Raw genomic sequence first — 25,976 nt, 5'->3', positions numbered from 1 at the left:
ATGGGAAGTTAACCTCTGTGCTCAGCCTTCGCCCCGGACAGGAGCGCGCTCCTTCGGTCACAGCTCAGCTGACTCTCAGTAAGTGGCTGGTGTCAGAACGCTGCAGGTCTTTCCTACTTTCTGTTTTGAAATTGAAAGGTAGAAAAAACAAAGCAAAGGGTCCAATGTAACAACCAACCAATGTAAAAAAAACCAAAACCAAAACCCTTTTGGGCATATATAGTTTAATTGGTCTCATAGTACACTTCATTAATGCAACTGAACCAATTAAAAAAATGGCTGAAGTAATGAATGCCCATTCGAAAATGCTATTGATTTGTTAAACCCTTTCTGCTACTGCCAGTATATGAAATAATCGGAATTTATTATTTGAAGAATATTCCATGGGTAGCTTATTCTTGTCCAGAACTGTGATATTCCTGGAGTAATTTGAAAAAGTAATCTGGACCGAGACCTTTGCTTGACAAAAGAGCCCATGGTCCAAAACAGTATTTGAGCAATAATAATATGCCAAAGCGGAATGAGATTTTTCACATTTGTTTAAAATTCTGTAGTCAAATCAGCTGAACTGGTTTTAAGATTTGCATGAACAAAATCTCCAACAGTTTCTTATCCAAATGAATCAGCATTTATTAGCATAAATCTCTGAACTGCATATACTTACTAAACCAGATATTAATCTCTAATGGAGTCATAAAATTAATTAACTGAGAATGCTCAAGGAAGCACACTCTGAACATTCACATAACATACTACAGAGGAATATTTTGTATGGGATTTAGGGGGATACAGCAAAGCTGATACCTATCTTTACACAGTCTGTATGTTCACTAAACAGAGCTTTAAATATATTATTTGTCTTCAGTTTGCTTTTGTGTTTTTCCTTTGTTCTAGTAGCATTACAGAAAAGTATAAACGCTTAAACCATTTGACACCAGATCTTGTAAAAGCATGTAGTAGCATCAAGGACGTTTCACTTGCAACTTCTCCTCTGTGTACATAAAGTTTTTCTCCTAACAGAGGTGTATCACCATTTTACTCATTGTCAACAAAAAGAGAAGTCAAGGCTGCTAGAAAACCAGCAGACTAAGACTAACTAAAAATCTGTCTAGTGGTATTAGGCAAGATTACTTCAAGACTAGTATATGACTGGCAAATGGAAGATATGCATGTCCAAGAGAAAAAAAATTATTTAAGATGCAACTACTTATGCGCTGGGAAAAGCACAAAAGTCTTTTGCCAGCAGAAACCTGATTTAGCTCGAGCAATAGGACCTTAAGCTTCATTTAGGTAGTAAGGGCTCACTTGCCCTTAAAGAACAGTTGTTTCTTTCGCTTCCTCAAACTACAAAAGTCTGTAAGGTTTAAAATAGAAAATAATGAAATTGAGATAAACAAGGGAAAACCTCAGGGAAAAGCGTATGACTTCAGGCAACCCCATTTGGGTTAGCTGTAAAATATGTGTGGAGTTAAAATAGCAGGAGAAGAAATGAGTGAAATTATTTTGGTAAGGTTGATCAGCACCTACCTAAAATCCAACTTCAAAAACCAGAAAATAATGCGATCATACAAGTTATTTCCTTGAGAAGTTTGCGCAACATTATTAAATAAAGACAAGCAAGACGACACTTTCATGTTCCAAGACATCTTTTGCCAAAGTATCTTCCATGACCACAGAACTCATGGAAGTTAGATTTGTTTCATGTTCACACTGACTGTTGAGAAACTGGTTTGACCAAACAGTTCTTGCATCATTTGATGTAACTGGATGTTCCCAGAAGCTGTGAGGACTGATTTCATTTTGTTCCTCCGTTGGCACCCATTCTTAAATATACATATGTGTTATGTATATAGACCACAACAGTGGTCAATCAGGATCTTCCAAAGTACCAGAAAGTTCTCAAGTTCACGTAAGATGATTTCCTCAGCTTTAGTCTACAGAGTATTTTTGCCCAAGAGACAGAGTCCTTCCACAATTAGACTGGGCCCAAAGTGACTAACTTTTTCACTGAAATTTCTCAAAAGTGCCTTGGAAACACTTTAGTAAAAATCATTTGTTTGTCTCCTTCACTGGTTAACACAGAACCACTGCTGCAAAGGGTGATGCAATCCCTAGTGCTCAGATGGAAGGGCAACATCTTAAAAGTCTTTGCCTAAATTGGTTCCAAGAAATTCTGCAGCCAAAGTTTTAGACTAGTTTAGTTCTAGTTCAGACGAGTTTAGTTCTAGACTAGCCACAGTTTCTCTAGAGAGAAAACGCTTGAATCACCTGAGTGAGCCATATCCTCAGGGCTGTAAATTCAGCATTCATTAGGCAAACGTCAAGATCTAAAGCTGTAACAAAGAACATACCCTGTGCCAGAGTCCATAGAGGAAAGAGCTCCTGTAGAGTCCTAGAAGGAACAACGCTCTGCCCCAGCTCCTATTTGACAAGTAGGCAGAGAGAATCTAAATATATCCGTGTCCGTGATTTTACTGAATCTGAGTTTAAACAAGTTTGTTAAGTGGTTTGGTAAGTATTCTATTTCATATTACTCTAGTCCTAAAAAAAAAATCATGAGACATGACCTTATCAGCAAGATTTAAACATCAAAATGTATGCATCGTCTTGAGATGAAGTGAAACATATACTCAGAGCAGGTTACAGGATGCGATCAACTTCTTACTTTAAAATATGGCAAGTTAATAGCTTTCATTGTGGCCATTTGTTAGCACAGTATGATAGCATAAGACCACCTAAGGACTGCAAGATAAATTAAAACTCAAATGTGGAAAGGACTATTGAAAGTTATCTACATTTACAGTTCAATCACACATTTTTATTTAACATCAGTATACAGAGGACAACCCCAGCAAGTTATTTTGTAATGTCAAGTATTTAGTAAAGTTCTTCAGCTGTAACAGTGACAACAGAACAGCTAAAAATAAGCAGTATGAAACAAACATGATCTTCTTAAAATTATAAATATACCAACAATACTTCTTAAAGCTTAATTATTGCAACAGTTAAATTAACAATAGTTCATGTTAGAAAGGCTCTATGAAATTTATTCAAGTTGTCAAGAAATTAGATGGAAGTGTAAAAAGGAAATACATATGAATTTTACTTTTGATTTTCACTAAAGGTAGTCAATACAATTTTGTACAGTATCACCTAACATGTCAATCTTTAACAAACTCCAGTATACAGAATTCATAAAATGCAGAAAAAGTATTTTTTAATCTTTACATGTAAATTGACAGCAAATTAACTGACACAAATTTTATTATTGTAACATAAGCAGGCCAGCGTTTTAAATATTAATTTAGTAGCTTTATGTTGTTAAAGGGGCAGACATATACAGTCATTCCAAGTACATAATCAAATTTTAAGAGGTGATAATTCAGAACATGGGTTTTCTAAAAAGTGTTTAGTAAAAGTCATGTTATTTCCTAATCCAGACATCCTCATCATAAAGCCTTTACAGGGTTATGATCTCTCCTGGCTTTACCGGAGCCACTAGTCAAACCTCCTCACACACGCACACGCGCAAACACACATACCTTGCTATAAATATCACACCAGTGTACTAGGTTTAAATTCACCCTGATAACGCGGGTATGCTATGTGCAACTTTGCTGTTATGCACATTACAGAAAGCTTCAAATTTCAGCATGGTAACCTGAAGTCATATAGCTGTATTTCAGTTTTACTATAATCATCCCTGAAGTTTATACAGATACCGTATCACGTTGAAAGAAATCTATTTGATAGTACTTAAATACCAGCAATTGAACTTCAATTGTAATGATGAAATGCTCCTTTCCATTGAGGAAGAATTAGTATGTATAGCTGCTCATCTCACTCAAATATAGTACATGAATGTTTAAGTACTTTCACTAAAACAGAAGTCATACTAAAACATGATACTGTACTACAATTGTAGTTAACTAGAAAATTCAAGGATGTTATAATTTAAGTCTACGTTTTCCTGTACAATAAGTCAAATAAATAAAGTTCATGTGCATTTGTTTTACAAAATGGTAGCATGTTTATCTTGCTAGGTTATACACTGCCATTTCACCTGTTCATACTTCTGGCCAATCTTACCTTGAGCTTTCTTACAAAGGAAACAACTCATCAGCAACTTTTACTTAGATAAAATGGAGTCACTGTACAAGATGGCGAACTGTTAATTCAAACACAGAAATCATATAGTTTCTCTGACCACTAAGTTCAGAGAAAACTTGGTTTGCATATCCAGGTACCACTTTGGTTTTGGGGGGTTTTGTTGGGTTGGGTGGGTTCGGGGTTTGTTTGTTTGTTTGTTTGTTTTTAAATGGCTTCTGCAGGTCCCATAATTCCATTTGAAATAGCTATACAGATAACACATGAAGTTTACCTTGGTTCCTTTACAATTCTTTTTCTGCATTTTCAGATTAATACAACAGTTCTATAGTCCCATTTCGGTTTCCCATCAGGGGCTGGGAAAGACAGGCAGGGAGAGGAGACAGCTAACTGTCACCATGTTGAGAAGAAAGTTCATACTCTTGTTAAGGCAACCTATTTTTCTCACCACCCTGAACCTTCTTCCTCAGAAACAGGCTAATAAAATGTGAGAGTAAAAAATTGAAATGAATGAATCCTAAGCCTCATTCAACTTGTTTCTTACTGAATTTTGCCATTCACTTGACCTCACTCTGACTGGGAGTTAGTACAACAGTTCTGGAAGTGCAATGCAAGAATGGTATATCCAGTGAGGAAGCTCAAGGTATGACTATGTATACAGTGAAGTAGTAATTTGGAAAGTTTATAAACAAACAGTCAGGACACTCTGTAAGCACTGTACAGCCTATCAGCTATCATAAGGAACACAGCCGAAGAGACATTTCTGGATTTCTTTTTCCTCTAAGGGCAGCACCAGCCCAACCAGAAAAATGAAGAGAATTTGTCATACGCGGTCCAATTATCCAGCGCGTCTTTTGATGACTATTAAAAATGAGAGGGAAAGGTAGCACTGGCTCAATGGAAATTATGTTAGACACTGCAAGCCTGCTTCAGTCTTCCATTCAATTCTTTCTTTAGGCTGGCAGTGGCATGAATTTAATGAAGGCCTTTTGAGGCAATGATGGAAGAAGCAGCAAGATTCAGAGGCTTTCACTCTAGAGTTGGCAGACAAAAACGTGACTGAGTTTTAAGATCACTTGGGGACCCATATTTCAAAACGGAAGACTAGTAATAGCAGCTTTAAACCCCAGAGTAATGGGATAGCCTAGGATAAAACAGCTGGCAAAACAGAAATGAACAGTATATAACCCAGTAAGAAAGACATTACCATGAGTGTTTTATACTTTGACAATTTTCATTAAATAAAATTAAGTGCTTTCCTATAAACAAAAAGGATGCTTATAACGTCCTTCTGGCACAAATATTTTCCTATCAAAGCCCTGTAAACACGCCACCAAAATTTAGTTTTTACCAGCAGAGTGAGCTCACTAGAAATGCAAGTGAAATCAGGAAAACAAATTAATCTGAAAATTTCTAAGTAAATACTTCCTAAACAATATGGCATTTACATCAGTGTGCAATATATTAATTTTGAAAGTGATAACTTCAGCATGAAAATTACTTACCTGTAATTAAAGTTTTCCATATTGGCCAATACATAAATCCTGATTTTTTGGTACTGCATACTTTACCTCTGAAATATTTGAAATGTCATGTTCCAAATCAAAGTCAATACACAAAAATATTTAAGTTACACCCAGTCTAACAAAACCCACCTCAGCCACTGAAAATAAATTTAAGTGTAGTGTTTACTAGTATGCCAAGGAGTTTTAGAACAAAAAGAAAATATGGGTCACAATAGAAATCTGAGGCACTGCTGTAGGTGTATAAAGTTAATTCGTAAGATGTGTGAATTGCACTGAGTCACAGAAGTGATAACTGCTTTAGTATTTTCACTTAGGACAAACACTTTAAATAGTTTAGTGTTTGGGGGGGGGGGGTGTTGCACTTTTTTTTTTAATTAATGCTGCATCTGTAGTTTTTAGGCAAAAAATACTTTTAGGTAACACTCTCCTCCCTTCTCCCCGGAAAAGGGTTTACAGTTTGTAGTTTTAGATTCAACCTTTAAATATGCATTAAGATGCAGAGCGGACATAGCTCTCTATACATACCCATGTTGTGACAAATTTGTTAACATGTCAAAGAAACTTACATTATACAAACAGTTTTAAGAAAAATTATTGAGTTTTACTTAAAAGTTTATAGCAATGAAGATGTGGTATATAAATATATACAGTACCTCTACTTCAAAAGTCAGACTTCTGAACCAAATGGTTAAAACCTAATGAACATCAGATTTTCATTTAGGTTGCCCAATGCGGCAATATTCAGGTATTACCAGATTATTTCTTTTTTTTCAGGTGATAACCTACATCCCCTTTCAGAATTTTTCACAAAAATAATGGTCCTTTTTGCTAGATCAACTCTGGTAATGTTTTCATAGCTGTATTCCTTTAAAATGTTCGTGGCAAACAAAGCTATTGTAGCACAACGTACTTTTTAATAAAATAATCACCACGTTTAGCTTCATTCAAAATTTAGCTTGCTATACATTGGACAGAAGAAAAATAAAGTTTCACCTGTGTTCAAGTGCATTAACAACAAGAGTTAAAACTAGTAATATATTTTAATGAAGGTTCAACTGATAGAACAGATGCTATCAAAAAGCATGAGCTTGTCGATGATCAAATTGCCTAACAAAACTGACAGTAACGTAACACTGAAACTACTTAGAGAAAGCTTGCATGATTTTCCCTAACTTAACATAAATCAAAAATTAGAGTTCCTTGATAATACTGATTCACAATTTCAAGAGCATAAACTAACAGCCAGTGAAGGGCTCACAAATCTGTGCATAAAATGGCTGACATTTTAATAAGTGGTTTTACATTAATGGCAGGCCACCACAGAAAAGTATGGAGGAACAAAAGACTTTGGTTTTTTCAGAGGCTCACATTTCTCATTAGACTTAAAAGCAGCAGCTTTTCATAAGCTAGTCTCATTGGGAGTGCTGTATTTTGTAGAAAACATTAGAAGGATTATAATTATTTTAGTGATTGACAGGTTTTACTTCAATTTTTACATAAATAACTTTCACCATATTGTGATTATGCTTAAGTATAAGAACACTGATCAATAGTTTAGATGCACAGTATTTATTTCTTCTGCTGGAAGGCAACTATACTTAATAATTGTATCCAAGACACTTCAAGTCATTCAGAAATATGGCATGCAGTATCCAAAAGTATGGCTCTGAGGATTTTTTTTTTTACATTAAGCATAAAGAAATTTTATATTCAACATTCATTTATATTTCAAGAAAACTACCTATTCAGAGTTCTAGTTCTTTGATGCAGCATTAAGGATTAAAACTTACCACTTTACCAGGCCTTGCCCATGTGCAAATAAATCCCTCCTGACAAGCAGTGACTATACAGTCTTCAAGAAAAATTAACACAGTCAGTCTTTCATGTGCTATCTTTTTACAGATAAGAGGCTCTAACAAGGGAACATCTTCCATTCGGGGACAGAGAGGTGTTCCCAAAGTTTTAGCTGGGTCCGTTTTGGTTTTAGTAACTAGGTTCAGTTTGTCACTGCTCTTGCTAGATATATGTCCCATGCTATGATTTCTCTTGTGATCTTTTTCATGGTGTCTTTCCTTCCGATCGTGTAGCGATAAGGTTGCAAATTTACTAACACCAGAAGCAATGGCACCATCCATGACACTGCTTTTACTGCCAGCATTTGAGACTGCAGAGTGTGGAAGGCTGTTTGACCGTGGAAGAGGAGGGGGTACAGAGTTTCCAGGTGTTGTGATACTGTTTCCATTACTTCCTGGGTTAGTTCCACCACTTCCAGCAGGTGGACTTGTGGCATTCATGACATTTGTATGTGTCCTTGCTCTTGAGAGAGGTTGGTGGGGGAAGAGGATATCTTCTGTAAGATCCCACAAACAGAGCTGTGTGTCCTGGCCTACTGAACCAAATCTATACGTAACACTTACTGGACGACTGTCTGTAGAGTTCCTTTTGGACAGCCTAGATTGTGTACTATTTGCTCGATCTCTGCCAAAATGAAGATCTTGGAAATCCTCATCACTTCCGCTAAATTCCATTGGGTCACTCTCTTCTACACTAGTGGTATATGGATCAAACGCAACAACACTAACCCACGATTTATGTCCGTGGCCTCTCGCTATTACTCGACAGTCCACGAAAGACCAAACTGTTACCAAGTCATCCTCTCCACCTGTCACTATGTATTTCCCATCGGGACTCCAACACACACACAGCAGTCCTCCAAAGTAGCTTTTCATTGTACCATGCAATTCCACTGAATCAAAGTTAAACACACGAAGAAAACCATCCTGGCTCACACACGCCAAGAACTTCCCATCTGGGGAAAAGGCAAATTCATTCAGGGCACCCTCACCTACTGTCCATTTAAGCAGAGGGTTTCTTGTGGATTTACTCTTGCAAGTGTGAACTGCAAAACTTTCTCCTTGTTTAAGTAGCTGGTAGTGCGGGGCTGTGGTACCACAAGTGTGCTCCACGTTATACAAGTACATATTGCCACTGGAATGAGCTACTAGGAAAAGGCTTTCCGAACCTGGTACCCATTTTACACAGGTTACTCTGGACTTGTCTATTAGTCTCTGTGAAAAACAAAGAAGATACACATCAGAAAATCTGAAAATTAAAGTTTTAATGATTAACTGTAAATCTGAGCTGTCTGGGGGGATGGGGAACGATACTTAAGCAAAGTGAACTCAACTTTCTAGAAAGGAGCTATGTTACTGTATTTGCAAAAACTTATCAGGCAGTAAAGAAGAAATTATTTTTAGACAAAGTGCTACCAAAGGTTGTTATTATTATGGTCCAGTCACATTCTACAAAGAACATACTTCAGTCAAGCCAATCTGTTGTTATGAATCTAAAGGTAGTGGTCTTAGGTTTATTTTTCACTGTATAGGTTGAAGAGCACAAAAAGGAAACAATCAAGAAAACACAGAATGAGCTAAAGGGAAAAAAGGCAGTTACTCATCTGTACTACATAGCAAACAAGTTACAAAATCAACAACATAAGTATAGACTCTGGTTTTATCTGAAACCACAAATAAAATCCATCCTCTGAAAGAAACAAAAAAAGAGGCTTTAGGACCTTTACCAGCTTTTACTGATTCAGGGAGCAAAAGCTACATGCACAGTGACCAAGGACCTGTCAACACTCTCAGTTACCACCTGATTAAGAAGTTTCCTTTAAAGAAAAGCATTTTAATAGAGTCCATCATTGCAAAAGAATGAACACACACATATTAAACAAACATTCCTGATCATAAAGTCTTCAATGCTGTAAGAACTGAGAGATAAAGTTTCACTCCTTGAGTTTGCTAGTGTAGTTCTGGTGGACTTCTAAAACTTACCAAGTCGCCCACAGCATCACTCAATTGCAACTTGGAGACAAGTAATTCTTTACATGCACATTCAAGATTTGTATTTGGCATAGACTGATTATAGGCTGAAAGAAGAGCTGAGCTACACAAAAAGCAAGAATGCAAATACAGTGAGCCTAAGGAAATACTCAAACAAGTTACAAAAGCATTAAAGAACAAAGCAGCAAAAAAAACCTCCAAAAAAAACTTGCTACACTGTTCATCACAAACAAAAAAACCCAAACTAACGTATAATACATTGACTGTTATCCATTCTGGGACTGTAACTATCACTGGAAAGCAGCACCTAGTCATTTTAGGTTATACTTTAGCATATACTTTTGCTGCTGTCAACCTCAGTGTAAGACCAGGAAGCCTCTCCTCTGCAATTTCTCATTGGCTAAATTAGCTCTCAAGTACCAAATGGCTAAGAGATGTAACTTAATCTGGGAACTTCTCCTCAAATACAGTAGCTTTAAAATAACATTCTTAGCTTCTGTTGCGATATTTTAAACAGTGTGTCATGTGTTCATTGATATGTATCATTCATGTCTCAGTAATGATGATATCAGAAATAATAGACAGAAAGTTACCTGGTACACACCAAGGGAACATGGACAGAGAACATCAGCCCAGCCGGTCTGTGATAGGCAACAGTTTTCTCATTACAAAACTACCACTAATACGGCGACAAAGCGAAAATTACTTGCTCTCCTCTACTAGAGCAGCTCAACCTGACATACAACCTCTGCTCATAAGAGCAGTTGCTCAACTTTTATAGTAGAAATGGCATTTTAAGTCTATAGTCATGTCGAGCTACACGATTTTAAATACTGTACAGAAATCCTGCAAATCTGATCTTTACCTCAAGGAGGCTACAAACAGAACAGAGGATTGCAATCTGCAATGAGAACAGATTAGCTCAAAGAGACAAGATGCAGAGAGACTTTAAGCTGATATGTAGCAAGTGACTACAACTCATCCCCTTCTCAACCAGCAGAGCTTTAAATTCAGCAGGAAGATAAAAACTCTGAAGTTGCAACTCTGAAGTTTTAAAAACTTTCAACTGGGCTCACACACTTCTGCAGCACAACAAAACAAGACTTGAAGGCAATATGACTGGCAGATGCATTACCAGAACAGACTGAATGCCGTATCATGCAAATCAGTGGAGTAGCTGGGATAAGTAGCTTATGTTCAGTTTGGTGAAAGAATAGTAAGAGAAGGAACTTCAGTCACCAGCCAGGAAGACAAGCCAAGTAAGATTATCTTGGTAGCCATGCTTTGAACAATCTTGAAGGGACAAGATTATAGGCATAGGCCACAAAGGAGTGAAAAAACTGAGGCAATCAAGGAATATGTATTAATGTCTGACAAAGAGCTTTGTCAACACAGGTACAGGAAAAGTTTATTGAGAAAAAAAAATGCAGCTTAAGTCTTTAGTTTAAATTAAAAAAGAATAAAAAAAGTAAGATGAAAGAAACATCTATCTAGCTTGAGAATAACCAACTATCACCTGAAACAGCTGAACCTGTGAGGTATACTTGCTTGTTTTGGGGAATAAGAAAGTATCACTAATTTAATTCTGACAAAGCTAGAAAGCTGTTGATACAGACTGATTTAGGTAGGCAGCCACAAGCCGCATAGTATCACTCACCTCAGCCTGTCAAGTCCCTATTGTCTTCTACATCAATTTACAAAAGAAAAAAAAAAAAAAAAGGAAGAGTAACAAGTTAGACTGCATTAAGACTATTGCATTTGAAGCTCAACATAACCTTCTGTGTCATAACAGGTTAAGTTATTTCATATATCACATATGATTAAGTGCTATCCTGATTGCTTTATCACAGGTGATAGTCAAAACAGAGCTTTGGGCTACCTGAATCACCAAATTACTAACAGGACAGGTGGTGAATTCTACTACCTCTAGCACTAGCACTAAATCTCTCAAAAGATGTAAACACTCATTTAGACCACCTTCTGCCTATGAAGACATGTTTATTCTCAAACACTATCTAAACATATTCAAACCCAAGAGGCACCTTCATCTTGAAGCAAACGAACTGGCTCAGACATCAATGCTCACTGATGTTTCTCTGAAATGGCTTTTAGATATAAGCCAGAACTTCCAAACACGTCCAGGGCAAACTTCAGTACTGTAATTGACAGATTAAAAATATATAAAAGTTTTAGAATTGGTTGTAACTACAGGTAAGATCAATGTAGGAAACAAGAATTTGCCACTTAACTCTAACCTACTGTGCACAGTGTTGGTAGCACTGAGCAAATCCTTGTGTTAGCTTTGTAGAAAATAGATCATTCCATTTAATTTCCACCAAACTGTCAAAGAATGTACTCCCACCACAGTGAAGCAATGCTGGTTATAGCACAGAGAAAAGACAACACTGTCTAATGGAAAGTGGCGTCAGTGCTTCCATCATTTGTGGACTACCACAAGAACTACGCAGCCTGCAATGCAGCTTTGCACTGTAGACACTAGACAGTAAACAACATCAAGGCATGTAAACATGCATTGGACCTTTATGTATACTTTATGTAAGTATTTCAACAGAAGTTTTTCTCAAAACAACTATAGTTCAGCTATAAGAGTAGGAACTGCTCTGTGATATGAAACTCGAGCTGTTTATAGTATTTCTACTACCATTTGTAGTACTTACACTACTATCATACAAGATTAAATCAGAGCTGTACTTACGCAAGTAACTTTTTCACATCCAGACTAGCATTCCCAGTGGTGAAGTTGCACCAATGACAACATTCAGAGGGAGGTGTGTTAGGATAATGCTAAAATGAACATTTCAACTACTTACACAGAGGTTTCTACCAGAGTATTCCGTGCAACATTAAGAGATTCTCCAGCACTGTTTCCCACTCAACACAAGCAGAGAGATAGAGCAGGTGGGAAAAGGCTAGGTAAGAAGAAAAATGCCCTTCTTCTGATCTAGATGTAGCTACTTTTAGAAAGCTGAGGAGGAATTAGTTCTAATTATAAAACATCCCCATTGAGAACAATACTTCAATCTTCTTTGCACAAAGACAGAGCAAGGCAATGCATATCTCTGAGGCAGGAAAGATATGCTTGCTCAGTTTGAAAGCTGAGCAAGGCTTAACTTCATCTGCAAAGCTCTTACCCAGATTTGAAATTTCTAAAAAAAAAAAAAAAAAAAAAAGCACCAAACCAAACCACAGACCCCACACCACCCCCCCAAAAACAAAACAGAACAACCCAAAACACCCCAAACCACCCCCCCAAAACCTGCAAAGCTCTTCGCTATGACCCCTCCCAATTCACCTGTAGCTGGATTAAAACAAAAAGGAGCAAAAAAACATCCCCCCCAAACTACCCAAATTTCTGTAGCTTATCCTCTGAAGAAAATGCTGTCAAAAGTTATACCAGTTACCAGATTTCTTTCCTTGTTAGCATTCAGACACTTAATCTTCTAAGAATGCCAATACTACCAGATAATCAGAGCCAATGGTCTTGTAATTTGGCATTAGTCCCCCACATAGTACTACTCCCTTCTATCTTTCCTTGTTGCACAGCAGCAGAAAATGCAGGTGTAGAGTTTCTTTCTGGAACATCACATGGCCAAGACCTCATAAGCCTTCAGCTTTTTCTATGCAGCATTCAGCTTGATATTCTAGTCTTCCCCAAGCAAGCCTTTAGGAATCCTTGATACAGTTAGCTTCTGCTGTAACATCCTGACCATAAAAATTGGTCATTTACCTTATTTAATATTTGGACCATAATATATTAGTTAAATAGGGGCTTAAAGGTTTTCTTCTTCATTTGGAACCAGAAGCCTCAGAGACAACTGACTGCAGAGCACATGCAGCAACATTTACATTTGTAGACTTCTTTTCCATCAGTTAACTGTCATTAACTGTAGTTACAGTATTACCCAAACTAGAAGTCCTACTTTTTAATCTTAAACCTGAAAGATTCCTTCATGAATAGCATTCTTGTGTAGGTATGCCAAGCCAATGAAACAGCTGAAAAACAAAGGTAGCGACTGAATGATAAACTATATAGGCAAATGGAGCCATCTACAGCACTTTGAGAATCTAGGATCTTTAATATCACAAATACACTGCATGCAACAATGGTAAGATTTCTACTTACTTCCTCATTAAATAATTTGCTAGTTTCTTTTTTAATAGGGTCTATAAGTTGGACCTGGCCTGCAGAGAAGCCCACTAGAAGAGACACACTTTCTGCTGTGGCTGTTAAGTGATTGAAGTCATGGCATGTAGGTTGTGTTCCTTTGTATATCCTTTTGTCTATTGGTTTACTCAAGTCCGCAGCCTGCAAAGAGAGCAAACAGAATTAAGACAGTTTATCACAATGTGCGCATATAACCAGCTCTATTTGCAAATAATGTTTATACTAAGCAACAATTTATGCAGTCACAAAACCCTACTTTTAAAAAGCAGCTTTGTATTTATCAAAGACATCCAAGATCTTGTCAAAAGGTTTATCTTTTCATATAATACAATACTTGTGTTTTTCAATTTTGCTGAACACTATACCTACCCTAGCCTTTGCAACCACACCACATGACAAACCAATGACAAGCATTCAGTAACAAAAAGGCTCCAGTGAGTCCTCAAGATCAACCTCTTCCCAGAAGGTTTCTCCTGCCAGAAGAGGCATTCCATCACACAGAGACAAGGTATCTTCTACTTTCCTAGTAGCAGCTTTCTCAATATTGAGTACATCAAATTTTGGATTAAAAATAGTGTATTCTCAATCACCTGATTCTCATACTGTAAGTCTATCCTTTTATAACAGGAAAGCATATGATATTTGGCTCAATAATTAAAAAAAAATTATCAACTAGATCCTAGGAGAGGCATTTTCAAGGTACTGATACTGTGATTATAAAATACATTTTAAGCCATTAAGCTACAAAGTAATTGTGCTTCTGACACTGAACACAGAATTCAAATATAGCTCAGACAAAATAAGTGCTAACAAAACTGAGAAACTTTAATATAAACAACTGAAGATGTAGCACTAAAGTGTCAGAAGAATCAGAAGGAACAGAAAAGCAATTTAAAATACCCTCTCAATTGTGTAACCCACGTTTATCCCCATACCACTTCTGAACAGACAACCCAGTCTTTCATCATCCAGAGATTAAAACCGACACATTTAATATGCAAGATCATACATCAGGTTCAACTTTTTTTTTTTTTAAACTCCCTATTTACTAGGTTCAGAGTCTGTAATTAGAAATTAGAAAGCTGCAGATACTCAACAATATTACAGACCTGAGATGTAGCTGTGATTTGGGACTCGGATTCTAATTTTGATATATACTTTTAAAGTATTTTTAGTCAATCGGGCCAGCAATGTAAGAAATAAAACTTCCTTGAGGAAGAGGACAAGCTTCACATAAAAGAAAACTGCTCCACTGTATTAAACCTTTGAGGATGAGGTCTAAAGAGCAGCAAATCCTTGGTGTGCATGGAGACAGAAACTAGACCTGTCAGTAGGGAAAAATCGTAACCAGCCTCACAGTGAATCATGTCAGGTGAGCCATTTCCAAGGCAAATTTAACTACGGGATACGCATGATAAGCATATATACACAACAGTATTAAAGTTACGCTTATGTTTTAGAGCACCTACTATAAACCAGTTTAATCAGGCATATGGCCTCTTGGTTGAAAATTTAAAAATGAGACGATGTAATCCAACTTCTAAAGTCAGCAGATTAAAAAGTTATTCTCCAGAGCCCAGAGATCCATTATAAGCTAAAAAAGAATATTAGCAATACCTCTTCAAGGAGAACTTAAATAGAATACTAGCTCTACTGGGAGATCATAGGATAAGGCGCACGCCTACCAGGAGCATTCACAGACACATGTAAATCTGTAATTTGAAGCTGAAAGATCAAATCCTAGAGGCCATGTAGTTATCTCCTTATATTGTGCAAGATTCCCTTGTCCTGGGTCACTACAAAATAAGTGATATCAAGGGATAACTCTCAAAATTGAGGTAGCATTTCTATCTATTTCTATATCTATTCTACAGAAAAATGGAGATGTATCCCTCCGTACCTCAAAGAACTGCAGAGTTAACAAGGTACCACATCTATGATCTCTTTCCTCTGAGACTTGAGGTTGTGTCCTCTGGACAACAGTTCCAGCAAGACCCAATGCCTAAGAAGGAAGATCTCTTTTAAAGTAAATAGAACTCAGCCTGAATCATGCAGAATGATCAGAGAACCACAGACTCTCCCAGCCAGCAGAAAACACAGGTATTCACAGGTTCTTCTTCTGAATCCTCACTATCATTTTAAGCAGCAAAGAATCAAGAGGCGGCTATTTTCAGATTTGAACTATACCTTGCTCTTTTGCCTGGCTGAGGTTTTATATCACTAGCTTTTGTTTTTGTTGTCTGACAAATTTGGTGTGACTGAAATTCCCCATCTTCTGAAATTATGTGATAACAGATCTAGCAAGACATGAAATTCTGATAAATTAAATCTAAGCACAGACTTCACTGTGCTTGTTCTAGCTGTTCTCTGGGAACCAGATGGCAGTGACAATCTGTCTGAACTTAAATGGAATATAAATAAACTAATTCAACCCAGAATTACCAGGCTTCTACTGACAGGGATGCCCCGCCTTTTATTTACATGCAGCTAGTGTTTTCAGTTATAATATAGTTGTCTCATGGAGATAAGTCTAATCTACAAGCACAAAAGTACTCTTTTGGTCTTGATCTCTCTTAACTGAAAGACAGGATAGAATCAACGAGCATAAGAACTAGGAGACATTTTCTTTATTTCTGCACAGTTGAAGGTCAGTATTGGATTTTGGTAAGAACAAGAAAAGAGCTTACTCATAAAATTCAATCGCGCCTGGGACTCAGCATTTCATTAGCTCACCACTAAATCCATTTGCTATGGCTATTTTGTGGAAGATCTGATTCTCAGAAAAGAGCTTTTACATGAGATCTGAGTTTACAACTGCCAAATCCTAGGACATGACACTATTTACTGAACAAGGTGATGTGAACTGCCCCCCTCAGAAGAACAGTGATGTACTTTGAAAGAGAACAGAAAGATCTTGGGATTAAATGTTACCAAACATGGAGGCTAAAAGCACAGGATAAGGTACCCACACCTCTGCTTGAGCTGGTAGCAAGCTATTTGCATGCTTCCTGTCTCAGTTCCTTTAATATTTTCTTCTGGAAGACACTCAGCACTATTCCAGCCTGTCCACTTTTAGAAACTTACTCCATTGTGGACGACTCATGATGAGAGTGACACTTTGTAATTAAAAACTTAATTCTAATCATAAATAAAAGAAGGTTGGGGCATCTAATGCAAGGTTAAGAATCAATACCATCCTCCCTTTGAATAAAAATCTGTGCCAGCCATTGAAGTACGTCTTTGCTAATCAAGACTCTGGTATTAGCACCTCGGCCAACCGATGCCTGCGTTAGAAGTCTGCTCCTTCCAACATACAGCAGTATTTCAAGTACCCCTTGCGCAAAGGAACAAAGAATAATCATTATCAGGCAGCAAGAATGAGAGGAATCTCACACTACACCTGTCTAAAGTCAGTGATGCAGCTGAACAAAACAGGTGTACCTTGGGCATCAACAGCTTCCAAGTCCTGTCTTTGAACAGGTTAAAACTCTCTGGAGAACCTTACGCTTACAGAAGAAAAATTGACCAACTTTGCCATTTAGTTCTTTGTGATGAATTCATACCCTAGAAATACAATATGGACCATGTAACTGTTTTGGGGACTTCCTAGTCCCATTTAGTTAACTCTCACAGCATGCTATTTTAGCAAAATTACCCCCTCTCTGCTGGGGTGGGGGGAGTTGGGGGGGAAATCTAACAGTCTAGCAGTTGCCTATTGACCCTGAATCATGACTTCCAGCAGAAAAGCAGTCAAGTGGAACATCTTAACCACAGCTTTAAGTACCTAAACACTAGGAAGAAACACTAGGAAGAAAATGGGGGGTGGTGGTGGAAATCAGTTACCTCAGGCTGAAGCAAATATTTAAGTTTTCAGATTCTGATGTTTGAAATATCTGATTATGATGGGCATCAACAGCCTTGGTTCAGTAGCTGTATATAATTCTAAGGTCAAAGACAGCTTAATATCTGTCCAAGATTCAGTCTTTTTATGTACTATTGATCCAAGACTTAGAGCTTTCATACTAAGATTTCCCAAACAGTGAATCACATTATTTCAAGTCAGCATTTAATCATGCTCCTTGACAGATGTGATTTCTTCCTGTATCTTTTCTTTTCCTAACTTACATCTGCAGCTTCCTGCAAATTTTAGCTGAATGAAATGTATCATGAATGCTACAATTCCTTCCAAGGTAAAAAACATCTCCGAGATCAGAAAGGAGTTACTTATTAATTTATCTCAGATAATTTCAACTGTCATCAAAATGCTTCCTTTAGATACTTAATAGTATTTAATATCACATTTGCCAGGAGACTGGTTTTCAATGGGTCATAGCTGTAAGTGAGATTGAGACAGAATATTAGGTCTTTAAGCTTGAAAGCAAGGACAAACATTTAATAAAAATTTTACTTCCAAAAATCCTCTTTAAAAAAATCTCTCTTGTCTAGAGAATTAATTGATCTTGAATGGCAGATTACAGATTGGCTATGTATGCAGAGCTCCAGCGCAAAATAAAAGAGAAGACACAAAGAACCAAGATATTATACTTTTGAAAACAATTTCGTTAGCATTTCTGGAGCTTGGAATTCACAGCTTATTACCTGTAGCTTGATATCTCTTGCCATCCAGGGATTTAATGATCCCTGGTCTATAAACAGAAACAGAACAACTTGAGAAAGCTGTGCTTGTTATAATGCTATACAAGTAACATGAGAAATCAACTCTTAGAATTATTACTAAGTTAAGTTTACTGAACTTCACAGATGCTCTTTAGATCCTAGCTGAAAAAAAAAAAAAAAAAAAAAAAAAAAAGAGACAAGTTAACCCTTGCTGCAGCACTTTGCCTTACGGTATCCCCTAGCAAACAGGGCAGGGTTTTCCAGGACAGGCTTGCTAACTGTATTAGCAAGTACAGGGAAAACTAAACCAGCAGGCCCTTACAGCTTATTTATTCTTCCTCCGTGTCTGTGCTGGTCTCCCTCTCTTTCCCGCAGAGCTAGCTCAAGGACAGAGAAAGTTGAGGAACACAGCAAGAAAGCTCAGTTATCCAAGGAACTTTTGTAGATTTTTCTAGCAAACACTGTTCATTGTTTTTGTACACAACTGTTTCTGCCAGAAATACTAGCTTTAATATTTTACACTGGAAATCCCTCTAATTACTTCTTTATCACAGTAGATTTCCAGATTTTTTTTTTTTTTTTTTAGAGCCCAAATACAGCTCACAATATTAGTAATAGACTCATTTGTAGTTACTGCACTGTTGCAGGAGGTTAGACTAGAGACTCTCAGAGGTCCCTTCCAACCTGAATGACCCTGAGATCTGTCCTGGTTTCGGCTGGGATATAGGTTTTGGTTTGTTTTTTTTTTTTCCCTAGCAGCTAGTATAGTGCTGTGTTTTGGATTTAATATGAGAATAGTGTTGGTAACACACTGATGTTTTAATTGTTGCTAAGTAGTGCTTACACTAGTCAAAGACTTTTCAGCTTCTCATGCCCTGCCAGCAAGAAGCTGGGAGGGGGCACAGCCGGGACAGCTGATCCAAACTGCCCAAAGGGCTATTCCATACCATATGACATCATGCTCAGTATAGAAACTGGGGGGAGTTGGCCGGGGGGCAGCAATCGCTGCTTGGGATCTGGCTGGGCATCAGTTGGCGGGTGGTGAGCAATTGCATTGTGCATCACTTGCTTTGTATATTCTTTTATCATTATTACCATTATTACTTTCCCTTCCTTTTCTGTCCTGTTAAACTGCCTTTATCTCATCCCACAAATTTGACACTTCCCCCCCTACCCCCCCGATTCTCTCCCCCATCCCACTGGGGACAGAGTGAGCCAAAGGCTGTGTGGTGTTTAGCTGTCAGGTTAAACCACAACAGATCCTAAACTTAGGATCAACGAAACCAGCAGCAGCAACATGGCCACTCCCCGCTTACTTAACAGGTCTGGTTTATGTCTTAAAGGAACTTCACCCTGGAAGAAAACTACAGGAACAAGTTAGTTGTCTTTCCCTATGAAGTACACTGATGTAGAGCAAAAGTTGTACTTAATTTATACAAGATACACAACAGAAAGTCCAGGCAACGCTTCCTGCAACTATAAAGCCCTAATAAAACACTCTTCAGTGCAGTTGACAGTGCCATAGCCAATCAGTATTAAACTGGCTTCTACAAACATAACTGCACATAAGCTGACAGACCGCTTACTAATGCCTTAGCTTTCCTGGTAGGAAGTTTAAAGTCGAGCCAAGAACTCACATCAGTCCCAGGATCTCTTCACATTCAACAGCACAAACCTTTCAGGTAGTGTACAGGTGAACACACACTCAGAGCCACTTCAGAAGTCCCCAGAAGACTTATAAACCAGTTTGAAAGCTTCTGGGAACACTTAAAAACTAAAGACTATAAATTCTCTTTAGGATTCTATAAAAAGCCAGCAGACAATTACCATTTGTAAAGCTGCCCTATTTACAGATAGCTACAATAGGTTTCTTAAACATAAGGACAGTTTCTTAAATAAGTAAGAGCTGCTTTTTCCATACCTGAGTGATAAGCTTAGCTTAAAGGGTTGCGTAGTAAGTGTTTTGTGTGTACACACAGACTAGTTTTAAGTGTGTCCTAAGCCTTGCAAAGCCATTAACACTAGGGAAATTTTAGGTCTTTCTTTTGCAACATTGCATTCAATGCACCTGCTTAATATAAAAGTCACATTTGTAAACCTCAAGAAAACTATTATTTCATTTTTAGTTTGCTTTTAAAATTTGGCTGAACTTTCAACTCTATGAATTGAAGCACCAATAGCTTAACACTCGCAAGAGCGCAACCAGTGCTAGATTTGCTGCCAATTAATATAAGGGCAAGTATGAACTAACACTAAAAATAAGCACACGCGTTCACTTTCCCTTATTCCTCTCTAATTGAACATAAGATAACCTACGAGAAAGGGATGAAAGTTGCACTGGACAACATGAATTTTGAAAATTGAAAAATAAGGAATTGGGACAAAAACAATTAGCAGGCAGGAAAACGAATCTGCTACTTTTAACTTACTGCCTCAATGACTTTCCATTAAGGCATCTCTCTATAGCTTCCTTTCTCTAGAAAGTCTCCAGGAAGTGTAGCTGCCAATTCGCACCAGCTTCACTTTCATAATCTTAAGATTCTGATCTTCAAGACATGATCATTATTAATTTGGCTTCAGTGGCATATCTTCTGATGTACTTTTTCTAATACATAAATATTTTGAATTATCTCACTTAAAGTTTAAAATAAATTGCATTTATACCTGCTCCCAACAAAAACATTTTGAGATTTATTTCCACTCAACGGAATGTTTACTCTCCTGAACAACACTGTTCCTCATAAATGGGTTCCTGTATCTTTGCAGAAGGTTTTTTATAAGTTACAAAGCACTTCATTAAATGCTGAACAGGAACACTTAAGGCACGTGACAGAGTTTCTAGGATACTGTATAAGAACAGCTCTGCTAGTAAAACAGGGACACCAAGTAATTTTATTTAACCTAATTTTTTGAGTGTTCCACACAATTCATCCATAGCAAAGTCTTAAAGATTAATTTTGTACAAAGCTGCTTGCAAATTTGGGAAGCTACTTAATATTCTGCTCCCTTCTAGATTTAACTTCCACTTGGAGCCATACAAGACATACATGACTTTTGAAAGGAGAAAAGCATTACTTAACAAGATTTCAGCATTTATTCATACAGCAGACAACTGTGACCACATACATTAAGATAAAAGCTCTAGTCCAGACAACTGGACATAAATCCATATTTAGGCAAAGATCAGTTTAGTCTTCTGAAGCATCCGATAAAATAATCATATTCTGTTTCCAGAAGAATTATTCTAAGCACTCAAGCAGAGCAAAGAGCACACACACACAGGTTTGAGATAAATCTACGTGGTACTACCTGAACCAACAGTTATATAATTGGCAAGATCAAGAAAGTGGATGTGAACACCATAAAGAACACACATAAAGGACTGTTTGATTTACAATTTACCATAACAGTGTTAACTCCATTTTAGTAGTGCTATAAATCAAAATATTTATCTGGTTACAGTATAGATAATTACATCCTATTGGAAGTTATCTAAGGTAGAAGCACCAGTCTACCAATAACTGTAGAAAAAGTAGACATTAAAAAGAGTTCAAAAACCCAGAACAGTAGACTCCTCCCCCCCCCCCCCAAATATTCATTTTTTCATTTCATCAAAAAAAAAAAGTTTCATTTCATATTCATCAAAAAATCCCCATTCATTTCACAGGTGCATATAGAATCAGCTTACCCTTTCTTTCTCTACAAGACTGGGCAAATGGCTTTAAAGTAGGCCAGGAATGTTAACACATTTGAACTACTGTAGGCCAGGGAGGTTTAGGGAAATTGAAACAAGGTTTTGAACCCCTCCACACAAAAATACCTCCTCTGTCTTCTGAGCAGAGAACACTGCTGCTGCCTCCATCTGTCGCAATGCAACAGAGGTCTCAAGTCACTGAAATTGTTCCTTTAGAAACTTAAAGCATTTTCAATTCAACATGTTACTTTTTTGGTAAAATTTACACCCATGCAGACACTGCTCCTTTTGCGTGGAGGACCAAAACATACAACTTGTGACAGTGCTGGTCAAAGAGTCAGGTCAGACCCGAAGTGTTCTAATGAACTGAGCACAACCCTCAGCACAGGTCTCCAGAGCAAGTCCTGGTCAGTCCTGAAAAGGTCTGTGAGCAGTGCTTAGCATCTCTGAAAGAAAGTGAACAGTCTGCTCACTCCAAGGAAGCTGACTCGCAGCACTCCAAGTAACTCAAGCAATCTTCAGCTGCACTATAATCAAATCACTAAAACTTCAGGGAAGTGACATGACATTGTAACTTAACGTTTCAAAAGGTGTTTGTTTCTACGCATTTAACATTAATTTTTATTATGTTAAGGAAAACATGTCCCTTTCCTCCCTAGAAGCACTCCAATCCTTTACATCACGCTTTGCACAATACTGCTTTACTATGATAGAGAAAGAGCACAAGAGCTTTAAGTTGTTCTTGAGCATCTAAACATCTTGAGCATTGAGTGATTACTCAGAAACCCACACTGAAGAACAGCTAACAAAAGCAGTATTTCACAGTTCCTTTTGCAAAGTTCACCTTATTGTGGGTGTCAGCTAATGACATGACCAATTCAGATAAAAATTGAGACTTTGACTTCAGTGTTAGGTGCTTGGCCACACTAAATCTGTAAACAGGCTGGTTAAACTCAAACAACTCTGAATATAGTCACTGTATCACACACTCCCAACAGACATGAACTGAATTAGATATTCTATTTTGGTTTAAGCAATTAGTTGCCTCCCCCCCCCCCCCCCTTTCTTTTCAAAAGGAAGAAGGGAAAATAAGACATGATATCAGTATTATTGTCTCTTCCCAGTGGCTGGTCTACAGAATTTTGGCTCAACTGTAGCTCAGCCTGCTGGATAAAAACCTCTCCAACAGAAACCTAATTCAGAGTCACGTATGTTCTGCATGCAATGCAGACACCTTCCTCCTCTTCTCCCCCTACTCAGCTCTTTTTAAGGAGATATGTAAGAAAGAGATCTCACTGTGCAGTTTTAAGTTCAAAACAATGATCTCTCAGGGCTATTAATAAACCATGGGTGACAGGTCACATTTTTATACTAGTCTCTCCCTCGCTGGCTTAAAAAGACACAGATTTAACAAGTCAGGGCACACACATACTGGCACATGCAGAACTGGACCACAATCCAAGACTTTTTACTCCAATACCATTTCTTCAACAGTGGGCAGATACATGTTCTTGAAGTTCAAGAAGTTAGCTGCATTAATGGGTTATTGTCCATCCTAGATTTCTTTCAGGAAGCCATTTAAACTGCAAATATGGGAGTTTAATAACCCTTTACAGGATTTTTTTGCATTAACTACTGCATGGAACTGCAAATATTGCCAGATTTTAACACCCACTTTCTGTTCATTATTAGATGGTTGAAGCAAGTGTTTAGCAGGCAGCTAAACACCACACAGCCATTCACTCACTCTCCCCCTCCCCAGTGGGATGGGGAGAGAATCAGGGGGGTTGGGGGGGGGGAGTAAAATTCGTGGGTTGAGATAAAGACAGTTTAATAGGACAGAAAAGGGAAGGGAAAATAACAATAATATACAAAATAAGTGATGCACGATGCAATTGCTCATCACCTGCTGACCGATACCCAGCCAGTTCCCAAGCAGTAAGACATCCTGATAAAGTTAAATATGCAGAAAGAAGTATGAGTTCTGAATTTTGTTCCCCTCTGATTTTACTGAATACCTTCTTGTTCCCAGGAAGAGACAATGACGTCTAACATTCCTTATATACACAGCACTTATACTGCTTCCTAGAATAAGCAGTCCCATCCTTTTCAGTCTTTCCATGGAAGTTTTCAGTTACCACAATTTTCACCATTTCTCTGAATCTCTATGTAATAATCTTTTTTTTTTTTTTTACCTGTATGAACACTTACAGATGGATCTACTGATTTATACAATGCAATATGATTTACTCCATTCTTGTTTCTAATATTCTTCCTCATTCCATTTCTTACAATAAAGAAAAATTAGGACTCAAGTATTGATCAATTAAGGCAGTCATTGATAGCAATCCCCTCTTTTTATGTAGTGGTTCCAAACTGACCCAAGCTTTTTTCCTCCAGTGTGTGCTACCAAAAGATTAGTGGGAACAAACACTCCTGCTCATTCACCTAACATAACTGCATCTCCCAAGTTTCTTACAAATGCCTCTTGCCTTGACAGTTAGTCAAATTTGTCCACCTTCAATTTCTGTGGCTTTTCTCCTTTATTTCTTTTCCTGAAGTTACATTCTACCACAGAACTATAAATTACCATATGTTAAACTTAGTGGGGTGAAAGCTATTTAAAGTTTTATTCACTGTGGCTAATCAATGGCACAGTTCTTCACTTCCTGTGACTAAATTCTTACTTTCCTTTGAATTAAAACCTAGTATAATCTTCCAGATGTTTTCACATTCTACTTCTGTTTTAATTATGAAGTGATCAGTAAGTCCTTTTTCAAGAGGTCAGCAAAAAGCACAGACTAACCTGTAATTCAATATAACAGTTACTATTTGTAACAAGTCTGAAGCTCAACCTCTTTACACTTAAAACTCAGGAGAACTCCTGAACACCGTTTCAGCCTGATACTACACTGCTTGTTTCACCAGCTCCGACACTGTACGTTCCAGTAACACCACTTCCTAGTTATCATGACATCAAGCCTTCCTTCCCAAGACACCACGTGCTACAAAGGCTGAGGTAAATTAATCGTAGTTTCTCAATAATAATCTAAACTGCTTTCCCTCAGCCTCCCACGATCTAACATAATCTCCAATCCAGATGATGCAATGCATAAAGTGATGAGGCTGAGTCACATGTCAAGGTAGGTGCACACAATCTCAGTGTCCAACTACGACTCTAGCCTTGATCTTCAGGAAGTTTTTAGAAGTAGTGCCTCTCTCAAGCCACAGACTGACCTTTCTACATAATAGCTTCCCCTCTGGCAGATTAGATTTTGGAAAACATGCATGTAAATACACATTTTACATTACATTTTACATTAATACACCTATGGAAAACTGTACAGCAAGTCACATGCAATAATACCGGATTTTGCCACAATATACTGACAGGACTGCAACATGAAATACTGTGTTCACAGACAGTTCAAAGACAACTGATTAAACAGGGAAAACATCAAACTGAGAATCACCCCATTAAAACACCAACATATAGATCTTTGTCACAGTTAGCAAACTTTAAGACAAACAACTGTAGGAAAGTGAATGAAATACTTCCAGATCTTTAACATACACAAATCATTAAATATATATAGATCATATATGATATATGATCTAACATACATATAATTATTAACATAGACAAATCATTTTTTATATACACACACACACACACTATACTGATCACATCAGTTAAACAAGACATAGCACACAGAAAATGTCAACTTTGACTACAGTACTTAAGCAATTTATCTATCTCCAAGAGGCTATTCTATTCACTCAATGCCCGTACAGTTAAGAGGGCAAGCCAACAAAGAATGTCACTCTTCCCTGCTTGTGAATATTGCCTGCTTTGTGCAAAACTCTAAACTGGCAATTAAGATTTGCTAGATAAAATAGGATTTTAAAACAGTATTCTTTGGAAAAGGGACTCTAATAAATTATAAACAACTACATTTGTTCTCCAAAGGGATTATTTCAGTTTACAAGTTTTCTTTTGT

General features: G+C 37.4%; 1 protein-coding gene across 10 annotated transcripts in view; it reads right to left on the bottom strand.

Annotated features, from left to right (window-relative positions):
- The window catches only part of WDR20 (WD repeat domain 20), a 49,287-nt gene that overhangs the window by 4,993 nt on the left and 18,318 nt on the right, over nt 1–25,976 (bottom strand). Inside the window, exons 2-4 of one of the 10 annotated variants that reach the window (XM_075713349.1) lie at nt 13,623–13,805; nt 7,413–8,701; nt 1,377–2,468 (exon numbers count right to left, since the gene is read on the bottom strand). The exons of 1 other annotated variant lie outside the window; for it this stretch is intronic. In XM_075713349.1, coding sequence (XP_075569464.1) covers nt 2,393–2,468; nt 7,413–8,701; nt 13,623–13,805 — 1,548 coding nt within the window. In that variant the 3' untranslated portion in view covers nt 1,377–2,392. Of the gene's footprint in view, nt 1–1,376; nt 2,469–6,975; nt 8,702–9,469; nt 9,493–11,143; nt 11,163–11,520; nt 11,635–13,622; nt 13,806–25,976 lie in introns of those variants that run through there. 8 more of the 10 variants (XM_075713353.1, XR_012831156.1, XM_075713350.1 and 5 more) reach the window with 8 other exon arrangements.

This window comes from Pelecanus crispus, chromosome 6 (assembly GCF_030463565.1).
Source record: "Pelecanus crispus isolate bPelCri1 chromosome 6, bPelCri1.pri, whole genome shotgun sequence".
NCBI classification, from domain to species: Eukaryota; Metazoa; Chordata; class Aves; order Pelecaniformes; family Pelecanidae; genus Pelecanus; species Pelecanus crispus.
This window is presented reverse-complemented; position numbering and strand designations above follow the sequence as displayed.